Genomic DNA, 21,759 nt, shown 5'->3' with positions numbered 1-21,759 from the left:
TTCTATATATACGTACATTTTAACAGAACACAAATCAGTGTATATTAAAAATGATGTGTCTTATTGTAAAAGGAAGTTTATTAAAATATTCTATAAAATATAAACTTATAATTTCGTTTATATTCCTTTTTTTTTTTTTTTTTCGCACTTCTAGCGTACAAGAAGGAAAAAATATAATTTTTTATGGCAGCTAATAATTGTGTAAAAATAAAAAAATTAAATTACTTTTATTTAACAAAAAGTGGATAATAATACATTGTTTTTTATACAAAATTAAAAAAGGAAAATCTTAAAAAATATTGTTAAAAAGTAAAAGGCGTACAAACTGTGTTGATACTGTGCTCGCATTTCTTAAAATAAATTTTTTTTCACAAAAATATAGATATATAATTATTTGTACATATTACATGTATATTAAAATAATTTTATCTGGTTCCTTTTTGTTTGTGTTCTGTAAAAAAATATAATGGGGGTAATAAACTTTTTATTAAAAAATACTTTATAAATTTTTATGTGATTTAAGTGAGAAATATGGTAATGCCAGTTTTCCATGTACTATTAAATAATATATGTAAAACTTTTAACATTAAGTTTGCATGGGGATAAAAACACTTAGGGAGAGAATGTTACAACCCTATTAAACCAAAATGCCTTTTATACTATTCTAAATAAGTGGATGTGATTTTAACAAAAGATGAAGAGCTATTCGTATCATATAGCTGAACAGAAACTAAATTAATGATGTAAGCTCTTATGCGGTATTTAGTAATATCATCTCTGATTATGATCAAAGCATCCGTTTATGCAAATAAGATTTAGTAGTTGCTATCCTCTGTGTTAAAAGTTTGATATAAATTATTATATTATGGATAAAAAGGATAACACAATTCTAGAGGGTTTGATAATAAAATTAAAATATTGAGTATTCAACAATTTACTTGAAAATTGGGATGTTTACATATAACATATTTGGATATGTATTGTAAATATTACAAAAGAAAAAAATATCATATGCGTTAAATATATTAGAGAAAAATGTTACGTTTTGGCAAATAGTTAATCAGCGTAAAGATTTGAGATTACATAAACATGTTATGGTCACTTGACCATTAAAGTTAATATCCAACCATAAAATTAAGTAAAACAAAATGACAAAACTAAAGACATTATATATTACAAAATGCCACTTTTGAAAATGTTGATAACTTTTTAGAGCATTAACTATGCAATATAAATATATAAATACATGGGGAATAATGCAGTCACAAAATCAGTACCCTTAAGCATTTTCCCATTAAATTTGCAACATCCTCTTCATTAAAAGAATATATCACATATTTTTTAATGCTCCTTCACCCCACCAAATGTTATCCATTAATTGACAAATATATAACATTTTTTGACCTTATTATAAAATAGAATACTTGATAAAAAGAAGAAATTGCATAAATTAATAATTATGCGTATTCTATTTGTGTATACATTATTTGTTTTTAAATGAAATATATATTATGCATTTTCCTTTCCTTTTTTCTTTTTTTAAAAGATGTATCTTTAGGTGTGAATGAAACATCTGAAGATTTTAAAAAATCAAAATTAGCAAATTATACTGCATTATTTTTGATTTGAATTATGTCAATTTCTCTTAAAAATGTCATTTGTTCCTTTAATAAATAATTATAGTTAACTTTCTATTTTTTACGTGTTAATTCTGCTACATTATATCTAAATTATTTATGCACATTTAATTACGATATACTATTACTGTATTTCGAAAAATATTCTTTCTTCACTTTTGTAAGCTTCCACAGTATCAATTAAAGGAATGAAGAAAAATCCTTCAAAAACTTAAGTACATTATAGTTGCATTTACAGCACCTTTTCTTTTAAAGTAGAAAATATAACCTAAATTCGACAATTTTGCTTCAGCAGCATTTATTTTTACTCTTTTTATTGATTCTTCAATGAAATATTTAAAAACAAAACCTTAATTACTTTGTAAAAAATAATTTAATTCTCTAAATAAGTGATGATAATTTCATTTATTGGCACATGCAAAATTACACTATGAATATACATCAAATAGGTGCTCTCAATTTTTCTCTTCTACTAAATATTTCATACTAACAATCAAAAAAGCGTGGGCATTACTTTTCCCTAATACATTTAATTAAGATAAGTTCTAATTTGTTCATCTTTTAATTGAAGTGTTTGGTTACTTTTTTTTTTTTTAACTCATATGTATATACACATACATTGACAACATAATTATTTTCAACGTGAATATTAATAAATTTTTCTTAACTTTAAATAGCTTTTAAGATTCAAATATCCATATTTTAGATTATATACTTTAGTTGTTTCAATCTCAATTCATCTTTTAATATATGGAAAATCATCCACAGTTTAAAAAATTGCAAATTTATTAATGTCTTTAATGAGTTACATATATGTTTCATTTATATAAGAAAAAAAAAAGGGTTCTATTATTAAAAGAATAAAAAATATTATAAAATTCCCAAGGAGAAATGATTAAAAAACAACGCATACATAAAATAAAAAATGTAAAAAAATAAAAATAACCAAGTAAATAACTAACTATATATATATGTATATATATGCGTATTACTTATGTTAAATATTACTAAAAAACTATATTGCTCATCCCCCCATTTTATGTCCTTATGTTCACATAATTTTAATATAGAATTTTTACTCCTCACATTTGCCATGATGTGTTAAGTTTCTAATATATCGTGCTTATTCCCTTAATATAACATTTCTTTTAGAATCTGTTGGTAACCTTAATACGCAGTTTTAGCTTTATTTTTGATTACTTTTTTATGTATGTAATGATTATATTTATTACAAAAAAAAATTGCATACATTTGTCATTTTTCATTTTTATTTTAAGAAAAATATTCCCGAATTTTAAAACTTCTAAATCCTTTCAACAAAATTAGAATAATTCTATATATAAAAAAAATTCATTATACATTAAATGAAAATGCAATTAAATGAAGATATTATTGCTTCCAATTTATACACATAAAATATTATTTATAATTATACTATATAAACAAAAAAAAAAAAAAAAAAAAAAAAAAAATGCTATAAAATGTGTTAGCCAATAGTAAGATATGCATTTAATATTGCTGTTTTATATTAATCTATGCATCTTTTCGGTTGCAACTATTACAAAGGTTCTCAAGTCAGAACTAACTAACGAATGTTTTATGTGTCGAACTGTCTTCTTAACGCATGGCAGTAATCTATATAACTTCATTTTTTTAAATTAAAAATATATTTGGCAAAATTATTATTATCATTTATTTAATTATATTAAACGGTATATTATGTTACTCTTTGCTCGAAACCATATAGTGTATGGTTAATCAAAATTGAAGGATTCTTTTGCAACAAGAGTCACTTTCCTTTATATCCTTAATCAACTTGTTGTCGTAAATGTTCCTAATTATTTCTGAATGGTTATAATTTTTGACATGACCATATACATACAAATCATGCAAAATTTTTTGTATGGGAAAATAAAAAGGAAAGGCAAAAAAATTATAATTCGAAAATGGAGGAAATAATACTTGAAGAGAGAAATGATTTATAGGAGAAGGATAATAACAACCAACATAAAAATATTTTTTCAGAACTTTTATTTTATTTTTAATATTTACATCTTCTAACTTTTTGAAAAATTTATTTAATACAGATTTGTTGTCGGTATTTCTCATTAAATCTTTATATATATTCTCATAATTTTCATTTAATCTTTCTATAATATTTTTTTCATTTACATTTTCTAATTGTTTTTTTTCATTATTAACACTACGTGTAATTATATTCTTTTTCTTCTGCTTAATAATTTTATTCAATTCAAACAAAATTTCTACAACTTCTTCATTATAATCTGTATCAACACATGCTGACTTGCTGTACATATATTTATAATGAACATATTTTCCTTTGCTAATTACAAGAAAATATAGGAACACATCTATTATAAAATAAACATAATTATACATATGCAACAAGCAATTTATGTTTTTTCTTTTTAAATTTTTAACATCATACATAATTCCCTTAAATAAAATAATAAGGTTAATGCATGAGTTGCTATATGGGTTATTTAATATAATATAGTCATAACAATTGTAATAAATATATAATTTATCGCAGTTGTTTATTAACCCATTTTTAAGATGAACATATTTATCATCAATTTCTACATTATTTAATAAAGGTGTATAAAAATAATTTTTAACGCCTTTTCCATCCAAATATTTCCATTCCTTTCTTACATTTATGATATCTGTAAAAATATTATTTTTTATTAATCTAATATCATTATCATTTAATGTACTATCGCAATATACACATCTATTTATGTTATTTATATTTAAACTTAAACAATTGCTACACACTTTTTTATATAATCTGTTTGTATAGTATTTTTTTTTTTCACAGGAATAATATATTTGCCTCTTCACAATTTTTATCATTTTACAGTTGCACTTCCCTGTGCCTTATAAAACAAATTTTTTTTATTGGCTTCAAAATCATGATCTTTTACCTTATCATGTTTATAAACAGCATCAAGAACATTTATCTTTTTCTTTAAAATTTTCGTTAAAATGAGTACACTATTAGTACAAGGATATATAATAACTTGTAAATAGCTTTTATAAAATCATTGTTCTTTGCTCCTTGTTTACGTTTTCTATTCTAAAACTCTTTTTTTCACTAAATTTATGTTAATATCTTTCATTATTTTATTTTCCCTGTTATTCCACTTTTCTTATCTTCAAAAAGAAATTATAATTCTTCACGCATAGGATATTTAAACAGGAGAAAAAAAAAAGAAGTAAGCGAAGTAAAGTGAAGCTCGAATGAAGCTGTAATAGAAGAACAAGCCTCATTTAAAAGCAAAGCATATATAGAACATGTGTATATTTTTTCATATAAGCTTTAGCATTTTTTTTTACATATTGTTAAATTTGTTACTCATGCAATGTAAATGAACAGGTGTAAAAATTAAAAAATTTTATTAAAAAATACGTTTTACGCTCTCTATATTCAATTTAAAATTTATTTTTCTTCATGTTAAAAATATTTATACTTCCTCTATCACATGTAAAAAAATATTTCTTATAATAAAAAGTTAATTATAATATATATGAGATGTTTTAAATGTATATTTTCTTTTTGGTTAGTCAAATAAAATTTTATTCAGCCAAATATTTATATCAAAGCTACTATGTCGCCTTTATACCATTTTTTTTTTTTTTTTTAACAAAATATACTTCAAGCTTCAGCATACACCTACGTTTAAGTAAAATTGTAGTAACATGTACCGAATGTTGATTCATTTAAAAATCTCAAATATATCTCTTATTACATGTATAATTATTCTTATATTTTTATTACAATAATATCCTAAATTTTTTTCATAAAAAAATTAAAGTATCTTAAAGAATGGAGAGATTTAAAAAATGAAAAAAATGCAAATTTTTTTAAGCATAACAAAAAAAAAAAATATACACATATGTTTATTTTCACATATACATATGTATATATATACACAAATATATATAAAACGTTGAATTTGTTCATATTAATAATTATTCAAAAGGAGTTGAATTAGAATTTAAAATGTTCATAAGGATTCCATTTTATAGGAAAATTTTCCGGTGTTGCGTCTTCATTTTCCTTCCAAATCTAAAAATAAAACGAAAGAATTAAAAACGTAAAAAAATATGATTTAAAAGCGGATATATATAAGAAGCGAGTACAATTTTTGAGGAAAACATATATATACACATATATATATATACACATATATATATGTACACATATATATATAACACGCATAACAAATATATGTTTATATATAGATATGTGTGCGTGCATGTTAAGAATATAATTCCCTTCTGTTTTCTATTACTTTAATGGACTTATCCCCATGTGTTGTTATTAATCTACTTTCACTTTTATCAAAAGTCATAGAAAGTGTAGAATTTTCACACTCCACAGTTCCAGGAACTACTTTGTTTGATAATGTATCATATTTATAACCGCTTGACCAATCATAAAAATGCAACTGACCATTATTACTACCTAATATTAATATAGAGGAATCGTTAAAATAAGAATCTTGTTTAATTAAACTACAGTTAATAATAGAATTAAACCCTGTAATATTCCTGTCAAATTCAGCATCTGCTCCATACCATACTTTAACATTATCCGTTGCACAACTACAAAAACTATATTCGAACGGATGAATTGATAATGATCTAATACTTTTTTTGTGATGAGTTAATGCTATTCTACATTTTCCATTATTTAAGTCCCATAGTCTTATCATTTTGTCTTGAGATCCTGAAACAATTTGGGGTTCAACAGATTGAGAACATAATGACATAATAGTGCCTGTATGTCCTGACAATACAAAAATGGAACTCTTTGTTCTAATATCCCATACTCTTACAACTGCATCCCTTCCTCCACTCATTAATACATCTAATGAAGGATGTAAAGATAAACAATAAACACCTGATAAATGTCCATGGTAATCTCTTATTACTTTATTATATTCTAAATCCCAACACTTGACTCTATTATCTTCACCACAACTAAAAAGATATGGATTTTTTTTTGAAATTTTTATGTCTCTAATACTATTTATATGACCTGTTAAGGTTAATTTTAATTTACAGGTAGCTAAATCCCAAATTTTAATTAATCTGTCATTTGCACCAGTTGCAAACCATTCGTTACTTATATCAACATCAACACAATTAACCCATCCAGAATGTCCCAAAATTACTCTATATAATTTATAAGGGAAATGCCATTTCGGTTTTTTAATTTTTTTATAAATATCTAACGTTTTAATATTCTTTAATACATCACTACTTAGTACGCTGTCGTCTAACTTATTTATAATCGGTCCACTATTTGTATCACTTTGTACTGTATTTATAAAGGGTAAAATACTCCTACTGTTCTTTTCATTATCATTTCTTTCACTCTCACACATATCATACGGTATTACGTTTGTATTCGTAATATTATTAAAGTCTTGTTCAATAACATCATTTGTCATTTCGTCATCATTTATAATACTATTTAAAATGGATATTTTTTTCTTTTTTTTTGTTTTTAGTTTTTTGTTTTTTTCTCTTCCCTTTTGTATATCATCCTTTTCAACTTTTTTTACATATAATTTTTTTACAGGGGAATATTCATCTAATTCTCTCATATTAATATTTACCTTTATAGAGGTTAATTTTTTCATAACATTTTCTCTCATATTTTTTCTTCTAGCGTTGAGTTCATTTTCTTTATACATTTCTTCATAATTTTTTATATTATTTCCATCTGAAATAGCTAATGTGGAAATTTCTTTTAAATCATTTAGCTCATTATTATCATCATCTTGTTCTACTTTACTTATTCTGTTATTTACGTTTGGATCATAAGCAAGTAAATTATAATTATATGGTGTTAATATATCATTTCCTATAAACATATTTTTTGATAAGCACAAGCTTCTTTTTAATATATTTTCTTCTTTTTCATTTTCTTCAATTTTGTTAAAATTATCATTGCAAAGTTTTTCTGCCAAAACATTTTTCATTTCTATGCTTTTCAAAGTAATTTTTATCCTTTAATTATCCTTCTTTAAAATAAAAAGACTGCAAATTAAGCTAGTATTATGAATACATATAATAAAATAATGTTTTGTTCACAAAATAAAATGATATAACGCGAACAAATATTATTTATTACTATGAGAATAAATTGGCTATATAATATTATTTATATGAAAAAATAAAACATAAAAATTATAAAATTTTGTATTTCAATATCATTACATACAAATAGGGGATACTTTAAAAGATTGATTTCATTTTAACAAAAAAAAAAAAAAAAAAAGGGAACTTCATATGGCATAATCATATATATGTATGTATATAAAAAAATACTTGAATTAATAGAAACAAATTTTTTTAATTAAATTTACATTAATTATATACAAAAAAAAAACAAAATAAAAAAAATAGATATATGGGTTGTTTTATATTTGTATAGATAAAAAGTTGAAGTAATGCAAAATTTAAACTAGAGGTGTATACAAATGAAAAAACCCCTAATAAACGAAAATATCTTAGTAACAAAACAAAAAAAAAAGGAAGATCTATAAAAAGTAATTTGTAACTTTTTTAATGGGTTTAAAAATTAATCTAAGATAACACATATAACAATTAAATTATATTCGAATATTAGAAGGGCAAATATTTATAAAAAATTACCAACAAAAAGTCCTTTTTAATAAATGTACAGGGTAATTATACACCTTCAAACTAAGCACCATTCGTTTTATAAAATAATGTGTAAAGAAAATACAATGCCATCATTTTTATAATGACATCATTTAGTTTTTAAATAAAGAAAAAAGGGGAAATACAAAAAAATGTATTACATTTTATTAAATATTTTTAAACATATACAAAAATGGTAAATTTAATTCCAAAAATTATTCCACTGAAACGGTACAAGATAATGGGAAAATTGTAAAAACTATAATTAAATTGACTGTAAGGTATACAAAATGGCAATTATACAATTTTTTCTTGTTAGAAAGTTTCCTTTAAGTCCTTTGTTAACATTTATGAAATGAGTCAATATTATGTTACTACCATATATAAGGAATAACCATGTAAAAATTCGTATCATAATTTTAAAAATAATAATTTTATTTGTTTCCTAGGTATCTAGAAAATATTGCTTCATAAATATCTCAAATTAACAAATAAAAAAAAAAACAGGAAGTCCGAAAATATTTAATTTAAATACTTATACAAAAAGGGACATCTCCTCTAGTAAGCCTTTTAATCCGCGAAAGCAATTTGCAACCAAAATAGGATAAGTCTCATAAATCATAAATATTCGCGTATGTATAATTTAACATATAATGTTGTCTAATTCATATCATATTTATATTACATAAAATGAAAGAATGAAAAACCGTAAAATAAATACATACGATTTTCCAAAAAATTTAGTTTTTTTCCTTTTTTCCTGGTTTCCATTAATATTAAACTAAGGTATTCAAATTTTTTAAAAAATAATCCAAAGCAAAGGGAACAATTTAATAAGGAAAAGTCATAATTAAGATATATTTTATTGTGTTATATTAAATGAGTTAATATTATAGATAAAAATTTATCTACGAATGTACATACATACTTTTATGTACATTCTTGTATGCAAATTTTTTTTTCCATAATACATTATCTGTGGAAACAGTTTTATAATTACTTTACACATCAATCCATGATGTATTAGTTTACTACGTATGTGAAACTCTTCTGCAAAATAAAATAAAATAAATCTATGCACATGTTCTATTGTAAGAACCTGTTAAACCAAGCGACACAAGAAATAATTTAAATTACTAATAAATTACCATGTACTACCTTCAATATTTTTCTTCCTATTAAAATATATCACATTTACAGAAAAAAAAAAAATTTAAATATACTTTAAAAGGAAAATTTACATATATATATATATGATGACGATAAATAAGTGTAGAAAAAATTGATTTATAATATGTCCCGAATTATTTGGCGTATTATTACTGATAGTTAAAATAAAAAAATGGAGAGCATAATAAAAACAAATTTTCCTATGTAAAAAATAAAATTTTCTTATGTGCAAAAATAATTACTATTTTGTATGAGCATTTTTTTTTTTTACAATATACATAAAATTATGTCCTCTTTTTAAAAAATATTTTTTTGAAAAAATAAAAAGAAATCCATAACTTGTTCACATAAATTCGCTTTTTTTTTAATTTAATTTAAATATATATTTTTTCGTTTTTATATTCATTTTTTTCGTCTTTTCATTTTTATATTTATTTTTTTACCTTTTTAAATTTTTGTTTTAAATCGCAAAAATATTATTTTTTATTTTTTGGATTTGCATTTTTATATGAATGATATTTTTCAAATTTTCATATTATCTTTGATAATTATTAAAGCATGTAAAATAAAATTTTTGATGATCTTTATTTTATTTTATGACTGTTTTATATAAACGATTAAACTGAAAAAAAAAAAAAAAAACTCATAAATGAGAAACCACACCTATTTAGCTGCTGAAGAGGCATTATTTATATATATGAACCACGAAATATAAATATAAAGCAATAAAAATGAACATTTGTTAATGAGTACATAATATATAATATATAATATTTTTATCATTGTTACATAACATTAAAATAATTGACAGAACTGACATAATTTGCAGAAATTTGAAAAATGCAATTTTAAATTATGTTTAATAAAATAAATGCAAAATTTTATTTATTTGAGGCATGGAACCTATAAATATAGTGAACTTATTCGCAAAGGAAAAAAAAATATATATGTATACATATAATAATATATATGTATTTTATATTCATCAGAACAAAAAAATGAAAAAATTAGATAAAATCTTATAATGGGTGAAATCAAAACTTTTATTATTTATTATATGTTAATTTATAAATAAAAACAATCATGAATATTTAGTTTTGTGCTGAATGTTGAATGATACTGGGGTGCTATAAAGAAGACAAACAATTTCTTGCTTAACTTAGTTGTTTATATGAGAAATCACAATATAAAGTATATGAATATCTGATCGACTATTCGTGTTTTCTGAAAAAATAAAACTATATTTTTGTATTATATAATATATATTCATATATATATTTACGTACCATTGTGCTTATCCAATTTACTTCATTTTTAAATTTATTTTGATGAAACATTTTTATTTGCATCATTTTGTATAACCATGTATATTGTAATAAATTTTAATTTACCATAAGAACGATTAAGTACATAATATTTAATTTATAATTTACATTTTATATTTTTTTAACATCGACATGTAGAGAAAAATTTCATAACATTTTTATTATCTTTTTTTTTTTTTTTTACATTTATTATTTTATTCATTTTCACATATGTTTTCCTTGTTATAATCATCATATTATTTTATTTTATTTTTATAATAATATATAAATTCATTTATATTTATGCATGAAGTAGCATATATATATTTTTATTATATTCAAAATTTAGTGGTGGACTACTTACAGTTATATACAAAGTGAAATAAAGGGGAAAATTAAAAATATAATATACCCTGTAAATTATTAAAGATATTCATTAAAAAATGATATAAGTAACATTCTATATATTCTTCTATTTTTTTTTTTTTTTTTTTATATTCGCGTATTAGTGCATAATTTCCATATTCACGACAATGGAACTTTTCTTATATTTTAAGAATTTTCCCAGTTCCATATAATGCAAATGTATATATAAGTATGTATATAGATAGAAACATGTACTATCGTTTAAGCAGTTCATTTTTTATATTGTTAATTAGACATATCCCTTTAACACAAAATTTAAAGTGGAACCCCAGATGTCACATTCTTTTTTTATTATAGAATAACAATTCAGATAATAAAAATTGCTTGAAAAACGTTTAGAATGTATTTACAAAATTGAAATATTATGTGAACATAAAACTGATATAAGGAAATGTATTTAAAGAGGCATATGCTTGTAAATATATATGTATATTTATATGTATGTATTTAGATGAATGTATCTGTAAATCTAAGGAATTTTAAAATACAAAATTTATCCACAAAAAAAATTAAAATAAAAAAAACAAAAAAGAAAAAGAAAGAAACAATGAGTTATACTGATTCAAGGTCCGCGTCAAATAATAGCACTAGTCAAGATGCCACATCTGGAAAGTTACAGTACACAGAAAGTGATGATGAAGGAAGTGATGAATATTGCAATGGTGGTTACCATCCTGTTAAGATAAATGAAATATATAACGAAAGATACAGAATAGAAGGAAAATTAGGATGGGGTCATTTTTCTACCGTTTGGGTTGCAACAGATTTAAAAAGCAAACCATTAAAATTTGTTGCTATAAAAATTCAGAAGGGATCAGAATCATACACAGAATCAGCAAAATGTGAGATAAATTATTTAAAAACAGTTAAAGTGAATTCCTTTGACGCTTCGTGGGTAGAATTAAAAGAACAACAAAGAGAAAGACTTTTTCATTACAATATGACTAAAGGTGTTGTTTCCTTTATTGATAGTTTTGAGCATAATGGTCCCAATGGTACACATGTTTGTATGGTATTTGAATTTATGGGGCCTAATTTATTGTCCTTAATAAAATATTATGATTACAAAGGTATTCCATTAAATTTAGTTAGAAAAATTGCTACACATGTTTTGATAGGATTACAGTATTTACACGATGTCTGTAAAATTATACATAGCGATATAAAACCAGAAAATGTTTTAGTATCTGCTCTAACGAACATTCCCAAACCGAAAGATTATAGTAAGGAAAAATTAATAAATGACAATGAAAAAGAAAATGAAAGCAATCATATTGCAAATAAAGAAATGGATAAAAATTATTTTACTACAAAGAAAAATATGCAGAATTGTGCATCCTCTAATGAACAACAAAAACATGAAATGCAAGTGCAATCCTACCCGAATGAAGAAGTAGAAGATGACGAATCATACATAAATGATGGAAAAGATCAAATTGAGTTGGATAACATAGAGTGGAGTAAACTAAGTAAAAATGAGAAAAAAAAATTAAAAAAAAAAAAAAAAAAAATTTTAAAAAGAGAAAGATTAAAAATGGAAAAGGAAAAAAAGGACAAAGAAGGAGATAAACCTATCACAGAAAATATATATATTAACAAACAAAATATTGTAACTCAACGTAATTCATCTCAAAATGATAATAATGAATTTAAAAAAGAAGATAATGAAAATATCAATGTTACCACCCAATTACGTCAGGACAGTGTATCAAAAAAGACCTTAGAAAATTACAGCGAGGATGTAGTTAGTTACAATATTGTTAATACAAATTGTATTACTAATTGTGGGGAAAATGATAATTTTATTGAATCTGCAGTTACGAAAGAAGTGTTAAATAATAACATTAGTGCGTTGTTGTCAGATAATAAGAACAACATTGAGAGTAATAGTAATAATAATAGTAATAATAATAATAATAGTAATAATAATAATAATAATATTAACATCGTTTTAAATGAAAAAACAAAAAAAACTGAAAAAGAAGAAATGAATTACTGTGGAAATACTATTAATACGATGGTAGATGAAAACACTTTATATAGTACAGAAAATGTGCAAGTTTCTGATTATAAAAAAGAAAATGCACCATATAAAAAAGAACAAAATTTAAAAAAAATAAAAAAAATAAATGAACCTCCATATGTTAAACATAGACTTAAACCATCGAATTCGGACCCTTCCTTGCTTACTACATATTATAATATACACGCCTTGCAAGAAGCACTAACAAAAAAGCCTTATCATTATAACAGTTATTTTTTAAATAACCCAGAGAAGTATGGAGATGATAAATTTCCTCTATATTTGCATAGGTTACCAAATGATTACTTGAAAAAAAATCCAGTAGAAGATAATAAAGATCGTACAGAGAATTCAGTGAATAGCGAGTGTAGCGATTACGAGAAATCTGAGAAATTTGTAGAAAAGGATATGAACAAATTCCCCATTTATTGTGATATGTTTAATCATTTAGTTCATCCTGAGGCTATGAAATTGCATGAATTGTACAAGAAGGAAAATAATAATAATAATTTGAAAGTACCAAAAGATTCTCAGGAAAATAATCAAAATACACGTAAAGTTGTTTATATAAAAACAGAAGAAGGGGATTACTGCATTAGACCTTATGATCCTGCTGTTTATTATCATGAAAAATCATGCTATAAAATTTGCGATTTAGGAAATAGTTTATGGATTGACGAATCCAGATATGCCGAAATACAAACAAGACAATATAGAGCTCCAGAAGTAATATTAAAAAGTGGTTTTAACGAAACTGCAGATATATGGTCATTTGCTTGTATGATATTCGAATTGGTAACAGGAGATTTTCTATTCAACCCGCAAAAATCGGATAGATATGATAAAAATGAAGAACATTTAAGCTTTATGATTGAAGTTTTAGGAAATATACCAAAATATATGATCGAGTCAGGATTTAATTCTCATAAGTATTTTAATAAAGATACATGTAAACTTAAAAATATTAGAAATATCAAAAGATACGGATTACATAAAATATTGAAATATAAGTATAATATTCCAGAAAAAGAAATTAATCCGTTATGTAGCTTTTTATTACCAATGCTTTCAATAGATCCTCGAACGAGACCATCAGCATATACCATGCTTCAACATCCATGGCTTAACATGGTGGAATTAGAGGATGAAGATGTTTATATGCAAAATAAGTCCTACTCCATTAACAGTACAAGTTTAAAAAATAATATGAATTATGATCATGTTTATCAAAATTCTAGCAAAAGTAAAAGTTCTTCTAATAAGAAAAATATGCACATAAATTACAAAAATCTTCATACCAGTACTTTGATACAACAACTAAAAGAATCGTGCAAAAGTGGGGAAGAGGAAGAATATGAAGAGGAATTGGAAGGAAATTATGATAGTGAATGCGAATACGATTTTATGTACGAAAATATATATAAATATAGGAATACCGAGGATAAAATGTCCCATGTTAACTGTGCCAATATGTACCAAAAAAACGTAAAAAAAAATGTAATCAATAAATTTGAACAAAAAACAAAGAACATAAAACAAAATGATTCAAATATGCAAGATTGCTTAATTAACGCAGAAGATTATATATTCAACGCAAAAAATGTACCGAAAAAACTGATTAACGACACTTGCAGTAATCATCAGTTTCTAAAAGGTATTCAACATTATGAAAGTGGGAAGGTAAAGAATTATAAAAAAATGAGCAGTGTATACAATGAAGCCATACATTCAGATAAAGATGGAAATTCCGATCAGTATTATGATCAACCAGAGGAATATAAATACGAAAAGTATGAAGAGGAGGAAGAAGGTGAAACTGATGAAGAAACTGAAGAAGATGAAGAAGATGAAGATGAAGATGAAGATGAAGACGAAGATGAAGAAGAAGAAGAAGAAGAAGATGAAGAAGAAGATGAAGACGAAGATGATGAAGAAGATGAAATTAAATATCAGAGTAAAGATAATGAATGTGGCAAAAATCAGTTTGACAACGAAAATGATAAGCGTAATAAAAAATACGAAAATAGGAATGGTAAAGATAACAGTTACGAAAATGATAGCGATGATAACAGATGTACGGATGATGAAAATATAGTATATAAACAGGAAGATGATGTAGAAGTACTTGATAATAGGAGGAATCAAAAAAAAAAATTGGAAAAAGGAGTGAAAATTGATGAAATGAGTAGTATTGTGAAAAGCGGAGACATCAAAAAAAAAAAAGCAAAAGAAAATGCAAAACTAATAGATCAGGAAGAATCGATGAAAGGTATCATAAAAATTAATGATATGGAAAAGAACGAATTGACTGAATTAGAGGGAGGTAACACTTGTTCAAAAAATATGAACAATATTTTATTGGATTGTACTAATAACAAAAATTTTGATAAATTTGAACAAATAGAAAAAACTCAGATAGATGTTAAACAACAAGAACAATTATTATGCAAAGAAAATGAAATATTTGAAAACCAAGATGAAGATAAGTCAAATAAAGTAAATTGTAAAGTCGTTAATAAAAAAACTTTTTGTGCTTTTTCATAAAAAGAAAAGAAAATTTTCAGAAGAAAAATAAACAAAAGCTTATATAAATTTTATGACTATAAAATATTTATTAATTCATCATGCATATTATAAAACCCATGAATAAATAAATGACACATATGTATTTAAAAATGTTAGTAATAAATATAATATATTTATATTATATAAATATTTTGTATTATTTTTCATAATTTTTGTATCAAGACGTATATGTATTCAGCACGCATATTTTTTTAATGTTAAAATGGGCATCCCTTATAAGTTTTAGTTTTTATTTTTTCAAATTTCCTATATTTTATTTAACTCAGTTCATATTATACCATTTGATAAGCTAAAAATCGATATTAAGCTTACGTGATCAAAATTAGCGCACAACTATAAATACACTTAAAAATGTACATATGTATGCATTTATATATATTTTTTTTTTTTTTTCTATATTTTAAAATAGAAAAATGTAAAATACATATTATATAATAACCCTTGTTTGCAATAAACAAACAATGTAAAAACTGAAGTATCTTATTTCAACAATAATAATATAAGTATGAATATAATTGTTTTTTGAATGGTTCATTATATAAACAGAAAAAAAAAGAAAACGAAAATTTTTGTTTGAGGACTATCAAATATATATTATATATACATTTTTTTTTTTTTTTTTTTAAATGATAAGCAAAAGTATGTGCATTTTATTATTTGAACTGCATTGCATTTACATTTATTTCACTCTATAAATTAAGTATTTAAGAATTAAAATAATTTATTGTTTATATAATTATTTTGCATGTGAACCTAAAAATATTTATTTCTTTTTTATTTTAATGCACTTAGGAAAAAAGAAAAATTTTGTTATATATATTTTTTCCTTAAAACTGTGCTTTCTCTAGAACACATATATATATTGTTCAGCATAGCTCTATTCCATGATGTAATTATGGAATATGTGAAGAACTAAATAAAAGGAATTTCATTAAAAGTCTTCAAATAATATATCATATAAATGTACAATTCTTAAGCGAAGAAATTGAACATTTTTTTTTTTAATAATAATTGATCCAGTCTGAACATGATTGTAATAATATCATTATATTTTCTTCTTTCCCGATTCAATTTATATATAAATTTACAAATTTTGGAAAGGTATCACATATTATTAAAATTTTCTTTTTATCCGGAAAAATCTATTTTTACCCCATTACATATAATTTAGAGTGCTTTGCTTCATTTGTTATAATTATATAATCAGTCAATCCCTTTTAACTCAAAATTTTTTATGCTTACTATTTTTTTTTTTTTTTTTTTTGATATGATTTATTCATAAATAATTATATATGCATTTCGCACCCATTCATATACAAGATATATATTGTATAAATTCTTTAATATAAAAAATTTTCCACGCCCAATTAATAAATTTTTAGTTTTTGAATTTATTTTGTTACTCGCACAATATTTATTAATAGAAGAATTATGAATTGTATACATATAATTAAAATAAGTAATACATATACATAATTATATGTATTTTAATTTTAGTGTAATAATATTAAATATATCCATAAGATACGGAATGACATGATAATACAAAAATTATTTTATAAGTATATTAATTCTTACAATTAGATATTTTTCATTATGTATATGCTAAAAGTAAATACAAAAAGCTTAACACAAATACCAAAAGTGTATTTTGTATTATTTTTCACTATTTTATTTGGTTATTGTTCCTATTTCTGATATAACATCTATATGTTTATATAATACAAGCATAAGAGTTCATATTTTTTTTGTACACATTATAATACATTTTATTTCATATAATCTTATCCTTTTTCTCTTTTTCCCCCATCTCTATTTTCTATCTTGTTGGTATATAAAAATACATTATTAAAGCATCTTTTCTTTTTATTCATAAGTAAAAATAGCTAATTTGGGTACATTTTAAAAAAAACGAAATTATACTTAAAATACACATTTGGTAAATATTATTTGTAGAATTATGAATATTATAATGATTATAATTTAATTTAAGCTAGGAAAAATTAATAAATGTCAAAAAAAAAAAAAAAAAAAAGAAATTCAGAGTTTTATATTTCTAATAACAATTATTTAGATCTTTTTTGTAAACCATTTTTCAAAAGTAAAATAAAATTTTAATCTCTTAAAAAGTGAATACGATTAAAAATAACAATTAAAATAAAAATTTTAATGATACAATTTAAATAAAAGAATATTTTTGGATTAAAAAAAAATATATTTAAAATTTTTAGTATGCACATATAACGCTGCCATCTGACATAAAAAGGTGTAGCATGCAGTTTTTTAATATCAAAGTAAAAATAAATATATTAAAAATGTTGTCCTAATAAATAATTTAAAATTCTATATAACAATAACATTTCTAAGGTAGCTACTGTTTTGTATTATAATTAAAGTATTAATAGTATGTATATGTATACATATATATATATATATATATATATATATATATATATATATAATAAACTTAAGTATATTTTTTTTTTTTATGACAGTGAATTCTTATTAATAGTAAATATTATGGAATATAATAATATATAATGACTTTAATAAAACATATATGTATTCATTATAAATATTATAAAATTCATATATAATTAACAGCATTATAAAATGTTAAATATGTAAAAAAATTAAACAAATCTTAATAGAAAATCATTTAGATGAAGGTACTAAGAAATATAAAGAAACCGCTATACTCTTCAGCAAAAGAAATTACATTGGTAAAACATATATATATAAAAAAAAAAAAAAAATTATTATAAGGTTAATAATTACAACAACTATGGTTAATATTAAAAGAGCTGATGATAAAAATATTAATATGATCACCCAATTAAATATATAAGAGAGGTGGGGAAAAAAAAAAAAACTCAAAATTACAGTAGCAATATAACCATGTATTTATTTATACGATTTTTATTCAAAACTACATTAAGTGCTCTGTAAAAAACATTTTATAATAACAGTATAACTGTTTCTCCAGAAATAAAGCCATTGATGTCTCTATATATGAAAAATTTTAAAAATTGTGAAAATAAACGAAAAAAAAATTATGATAATTTTGTGCAAAAGTATTATATCACGACTTCTTAAATAGAGAAAATGAAGAGTTTCTTAAACATTAAATGGAGGGAAAACATATAAACAAGATAAAATGAAATAATACATTAAAATCTTCAAATGAATAATAATAGATAGAATTAAAAAATAAACAAAAAGTAATATATTTAAAAATCAACAACGTAGAGTGTTCCGTTAGGTCTCATTGATCAATATTTTTTTGATTAAGCAAGAATTGTAGTTATACATTCTTCAGTTTTTGAAAATTATTCTTTTTTTGAATGAATAATAGTGTAAAAGGTTTTAAACAGGATAACAGAGAACCATAAAAGTTATAATAAAAAAAGTTACATTAAAAATATGGAATATATATAGTCCTTATATCATGTATTATATCTGAATCGCTTAAGCATATCTGCTGTTTTCTCAATATACAAAAAAAAATGTATACATTTGATAAAAACTAAGAACATTTACTCTATATAATTGAAATTGTAGGGAATATATCGAAATATTTGATTGTTTCAATTTTTTTTTTTTTTTTTTTTATATTATTAAATTTTTAATAGATATATATATATTTAAACGTATATATATATAATTTATGTAAAATGTAAAAAACTGAAACATAGTATCATAGAGAAAAAAATAAGTACTTTTATTTATTTTTTTATATCCCTTATTTGCTTTGCATTCACAAACAATATCATTAGAATACACAGTATTGTGATGTACTTGAATTAACAATGTTGAATTAAAGAATAAAAAATATATTTAAAAAGTTTATATATCCCCCTCCAATTAATAATGTCAGATTAAAAAAAAAGAAAAAATTGTAGTATTTTTATTGCATTCCAATAAAAACAAAAATTCTACAAATAAATATAACATGCATGAAAATTATAAAAAACTTAAAACTAATATATTAGTGAATAGTTTAACCTTAAACATTTATGAGAGCTAAAAATATTATGTTATTGAATGCAAATACCTATCCATGCATGAAAATAAATATTTCTATAATAAAAATGTGTAAACAGCCTCTAAAATGAGTTATTACAATATAATTAGAAAAATAAATATAAATACAAATAAAGATTTAGAACAGAAATAAAAATAAAAATAAAAATTATGCTAACATATAATACTCTTTAATTAATAATTCTACTATATATTCAAATGAAGGATATATTTTCAATAACTCGAAACACATTAAACATATAAAACAATTTATAAAAAGTATTCCACAGTATGATCATATTCAAAATAATAGTGATTAAATAAAATCAAAAATAGATAGATGAGACCATATATTATGAAGAAGATAAAATTTTAAAATATGTTATGATCATGCAAATGAACATGATTATAAAAAATATATTGTAATAACACAACATGGAGAAGATAGGATGGAGGAGGAAGAAAGTATCTTAATTATCGAGAGAACAGATAGTATCGAATATGAGGATGAAAAAGCTAGTATCGAATACGAGGATGAAAAAGCTAGTATCGAATACGAGGATGAAAAAGCTAGTATCGAATACGAGGATGAAAAAGCTAGTATCGAATACGAGGATGAAAAAGCTAGTATCGAATACGAGGATGCAAAATATAGTATCATATATAAGGATGAAAATGTTAATCCAATATGTCTATGAAAAAGTAAAATTTAACAAAAAATATAAATTATCATAATAATAATCAGCGTGCAAAAAAAGAAATAATGATTATTGTATATATGATAATGATCATTATGTTAATAATTGTTCTTATAGTGAAAATATAATATGTAACCAATTTCATGATATGAAATTATATGTAAAAACACCTATGAGAAAAAAATATAATAAAATACGAAAAATAATATAAAATTTTACTTAGTAAGTATATATAAAAAAATAAACCTTATGGAAAATCACAAAAAACACAAAATTAAACGAATAAGAAACAATTTAACATAACATAAAACAAAACTGAAAGGATATGAACATACTAAAGTAAAGGAAGATAAAAATAATTTAATGAGTACAAGATATATTTCGTAGTATTAAAAAAGTGAAAATTTTATGTATATTTCTAAATATAGCCCAACAGGGTAAAATAAGATATACATAAAGGCAAGAATAAAACGACCATGAATTAAGATGAGCTAAATAGCAGAAAACGAAAAAGAAGAAATAGTCATTAAATGTAGATACTTTCATTATAAATAAAAAATAACTTTTTGTCTTTTTACAAAAATAAATTCCAAAAAAAAAAAAAAAAAATGTAGATTTAATGAGAATACACCTACAAAATATTAGTCATTACTATTCTTATACAATTCTTATATGAGTATACAAAGGATATTTCAGAATAATAATTACTAGATTTATACATTATTCATATGATTTTCCTATATTATCGTGATAATATATATATATTTATATATATATATATATATATACTAGTTATACACACATAGGAATATTAATACTGTTAAAATAAATGCTCAAAAATAACTACAGTATTTTTATATTAAAGCTCATATATATATGTATTTTCCGAGTTTATTTTAAATTGTTGGGTGTGTTAACAGCTATTAAAGGTGCTTGCTCAACTGTAAAACCGGCATGTACACGTACATATATGCACACATGTGTACATATATATTTATATATTTTTTTTTTCTTAGTTTGAAAAAAAAATAATAGTAAATACCTATTTAAAAAGCACTTCTTCTTAGCAGTTAGTATATAATGTAAATTCTGAAGTAACCATATCATTAACAATAATATATATATATGTACATAAACTTACGCGTTTTTCAGTATTTTATAATATATAAAAAAAAAAAAAATACTTCAAA

General features: G+C 22.5%; 3 protein-coding genes across 3 annotated transcripts; 1 reads left to right on the top strand and 2 right to left on the bottom strand.

The window, feature by feature from the left end:
• Nucleotides 1-3,395: 3,395 nt before the first annotated feature.
• Nucleotides 3,396-4,514, bottom strand: PmUG01_08054000 (conserved Plasmodium protein, unknown function; the record flags this gene model as incomplete). Its single annotated transcript, XM_029004720.1, has 1 exon — nucleotides 3,396-4,514. The coding sequence occupies one exon, from the start codon at nucleotides 4,512-4,514 to the stop codon at nucleotides 3,396-3,398; it is 1,119 nt and encodes a 372-aa protein (XP_028861381.1).
• Nucleotides 4,515-5,652: 1,138 nt separating this feature from the next.
• PRP46 (pre-mRNA-splicing factor PRP46, putative) lies at nucleotides 5,653-7,654 on the bottom strand (the record flags this gene model as incomplete). Its single annotated transcript, XM_029004719.1, has 2 exons — nucleotides 5,653-5,730; nucleotides 5,957-7,654. The coding sequence occupies 2 exons, from the start codon at nucleotides 7,652-7,654 to the stop codon at nucleotides 5,653-5,655; spliced, it is 1,776 nt and encodes a 591-aa protein (XP_028861380.1).
• A 4,132-nt stretch (nucleotides 7,655-11,786) lies between these two features.
• Nucleotides 11,787-15,806, top strand: SRPK1 (serine/threonine protein kinase, putative; the record flags this gene model as incomplete). The annotated part of the gene is made up of 1 exon (XM_029004718.1): nucleotides 11,787-15,806. One exon carries the CDS (start codon nucleotides 11,787-11,789, stop codon nucleotides 15,804-15,806), a length of 4,020 nt encoding a protein of 1,339 aa, XP_028861379.1.
• Nucleotides 15,807-21,759: the final 5,953 nt, after the last annotated feature.

Source organism: Plasmodium malariae (genome assembly GCF_900090045.1).
Source record: "Plasmodium malariae genome assembly, chromosome: 8".
NCBI lineage: Eukaryota > Apicomplexa > Aconoidasida > Haemosporida > Plasmodiidae > Plasmodium > Plasmodium malariae.
The sequence above is the reverse complement of the archived record's forward strand: the minus strand, read 5'-3'. Positions and strand labels throughout refer to the sequence as shown.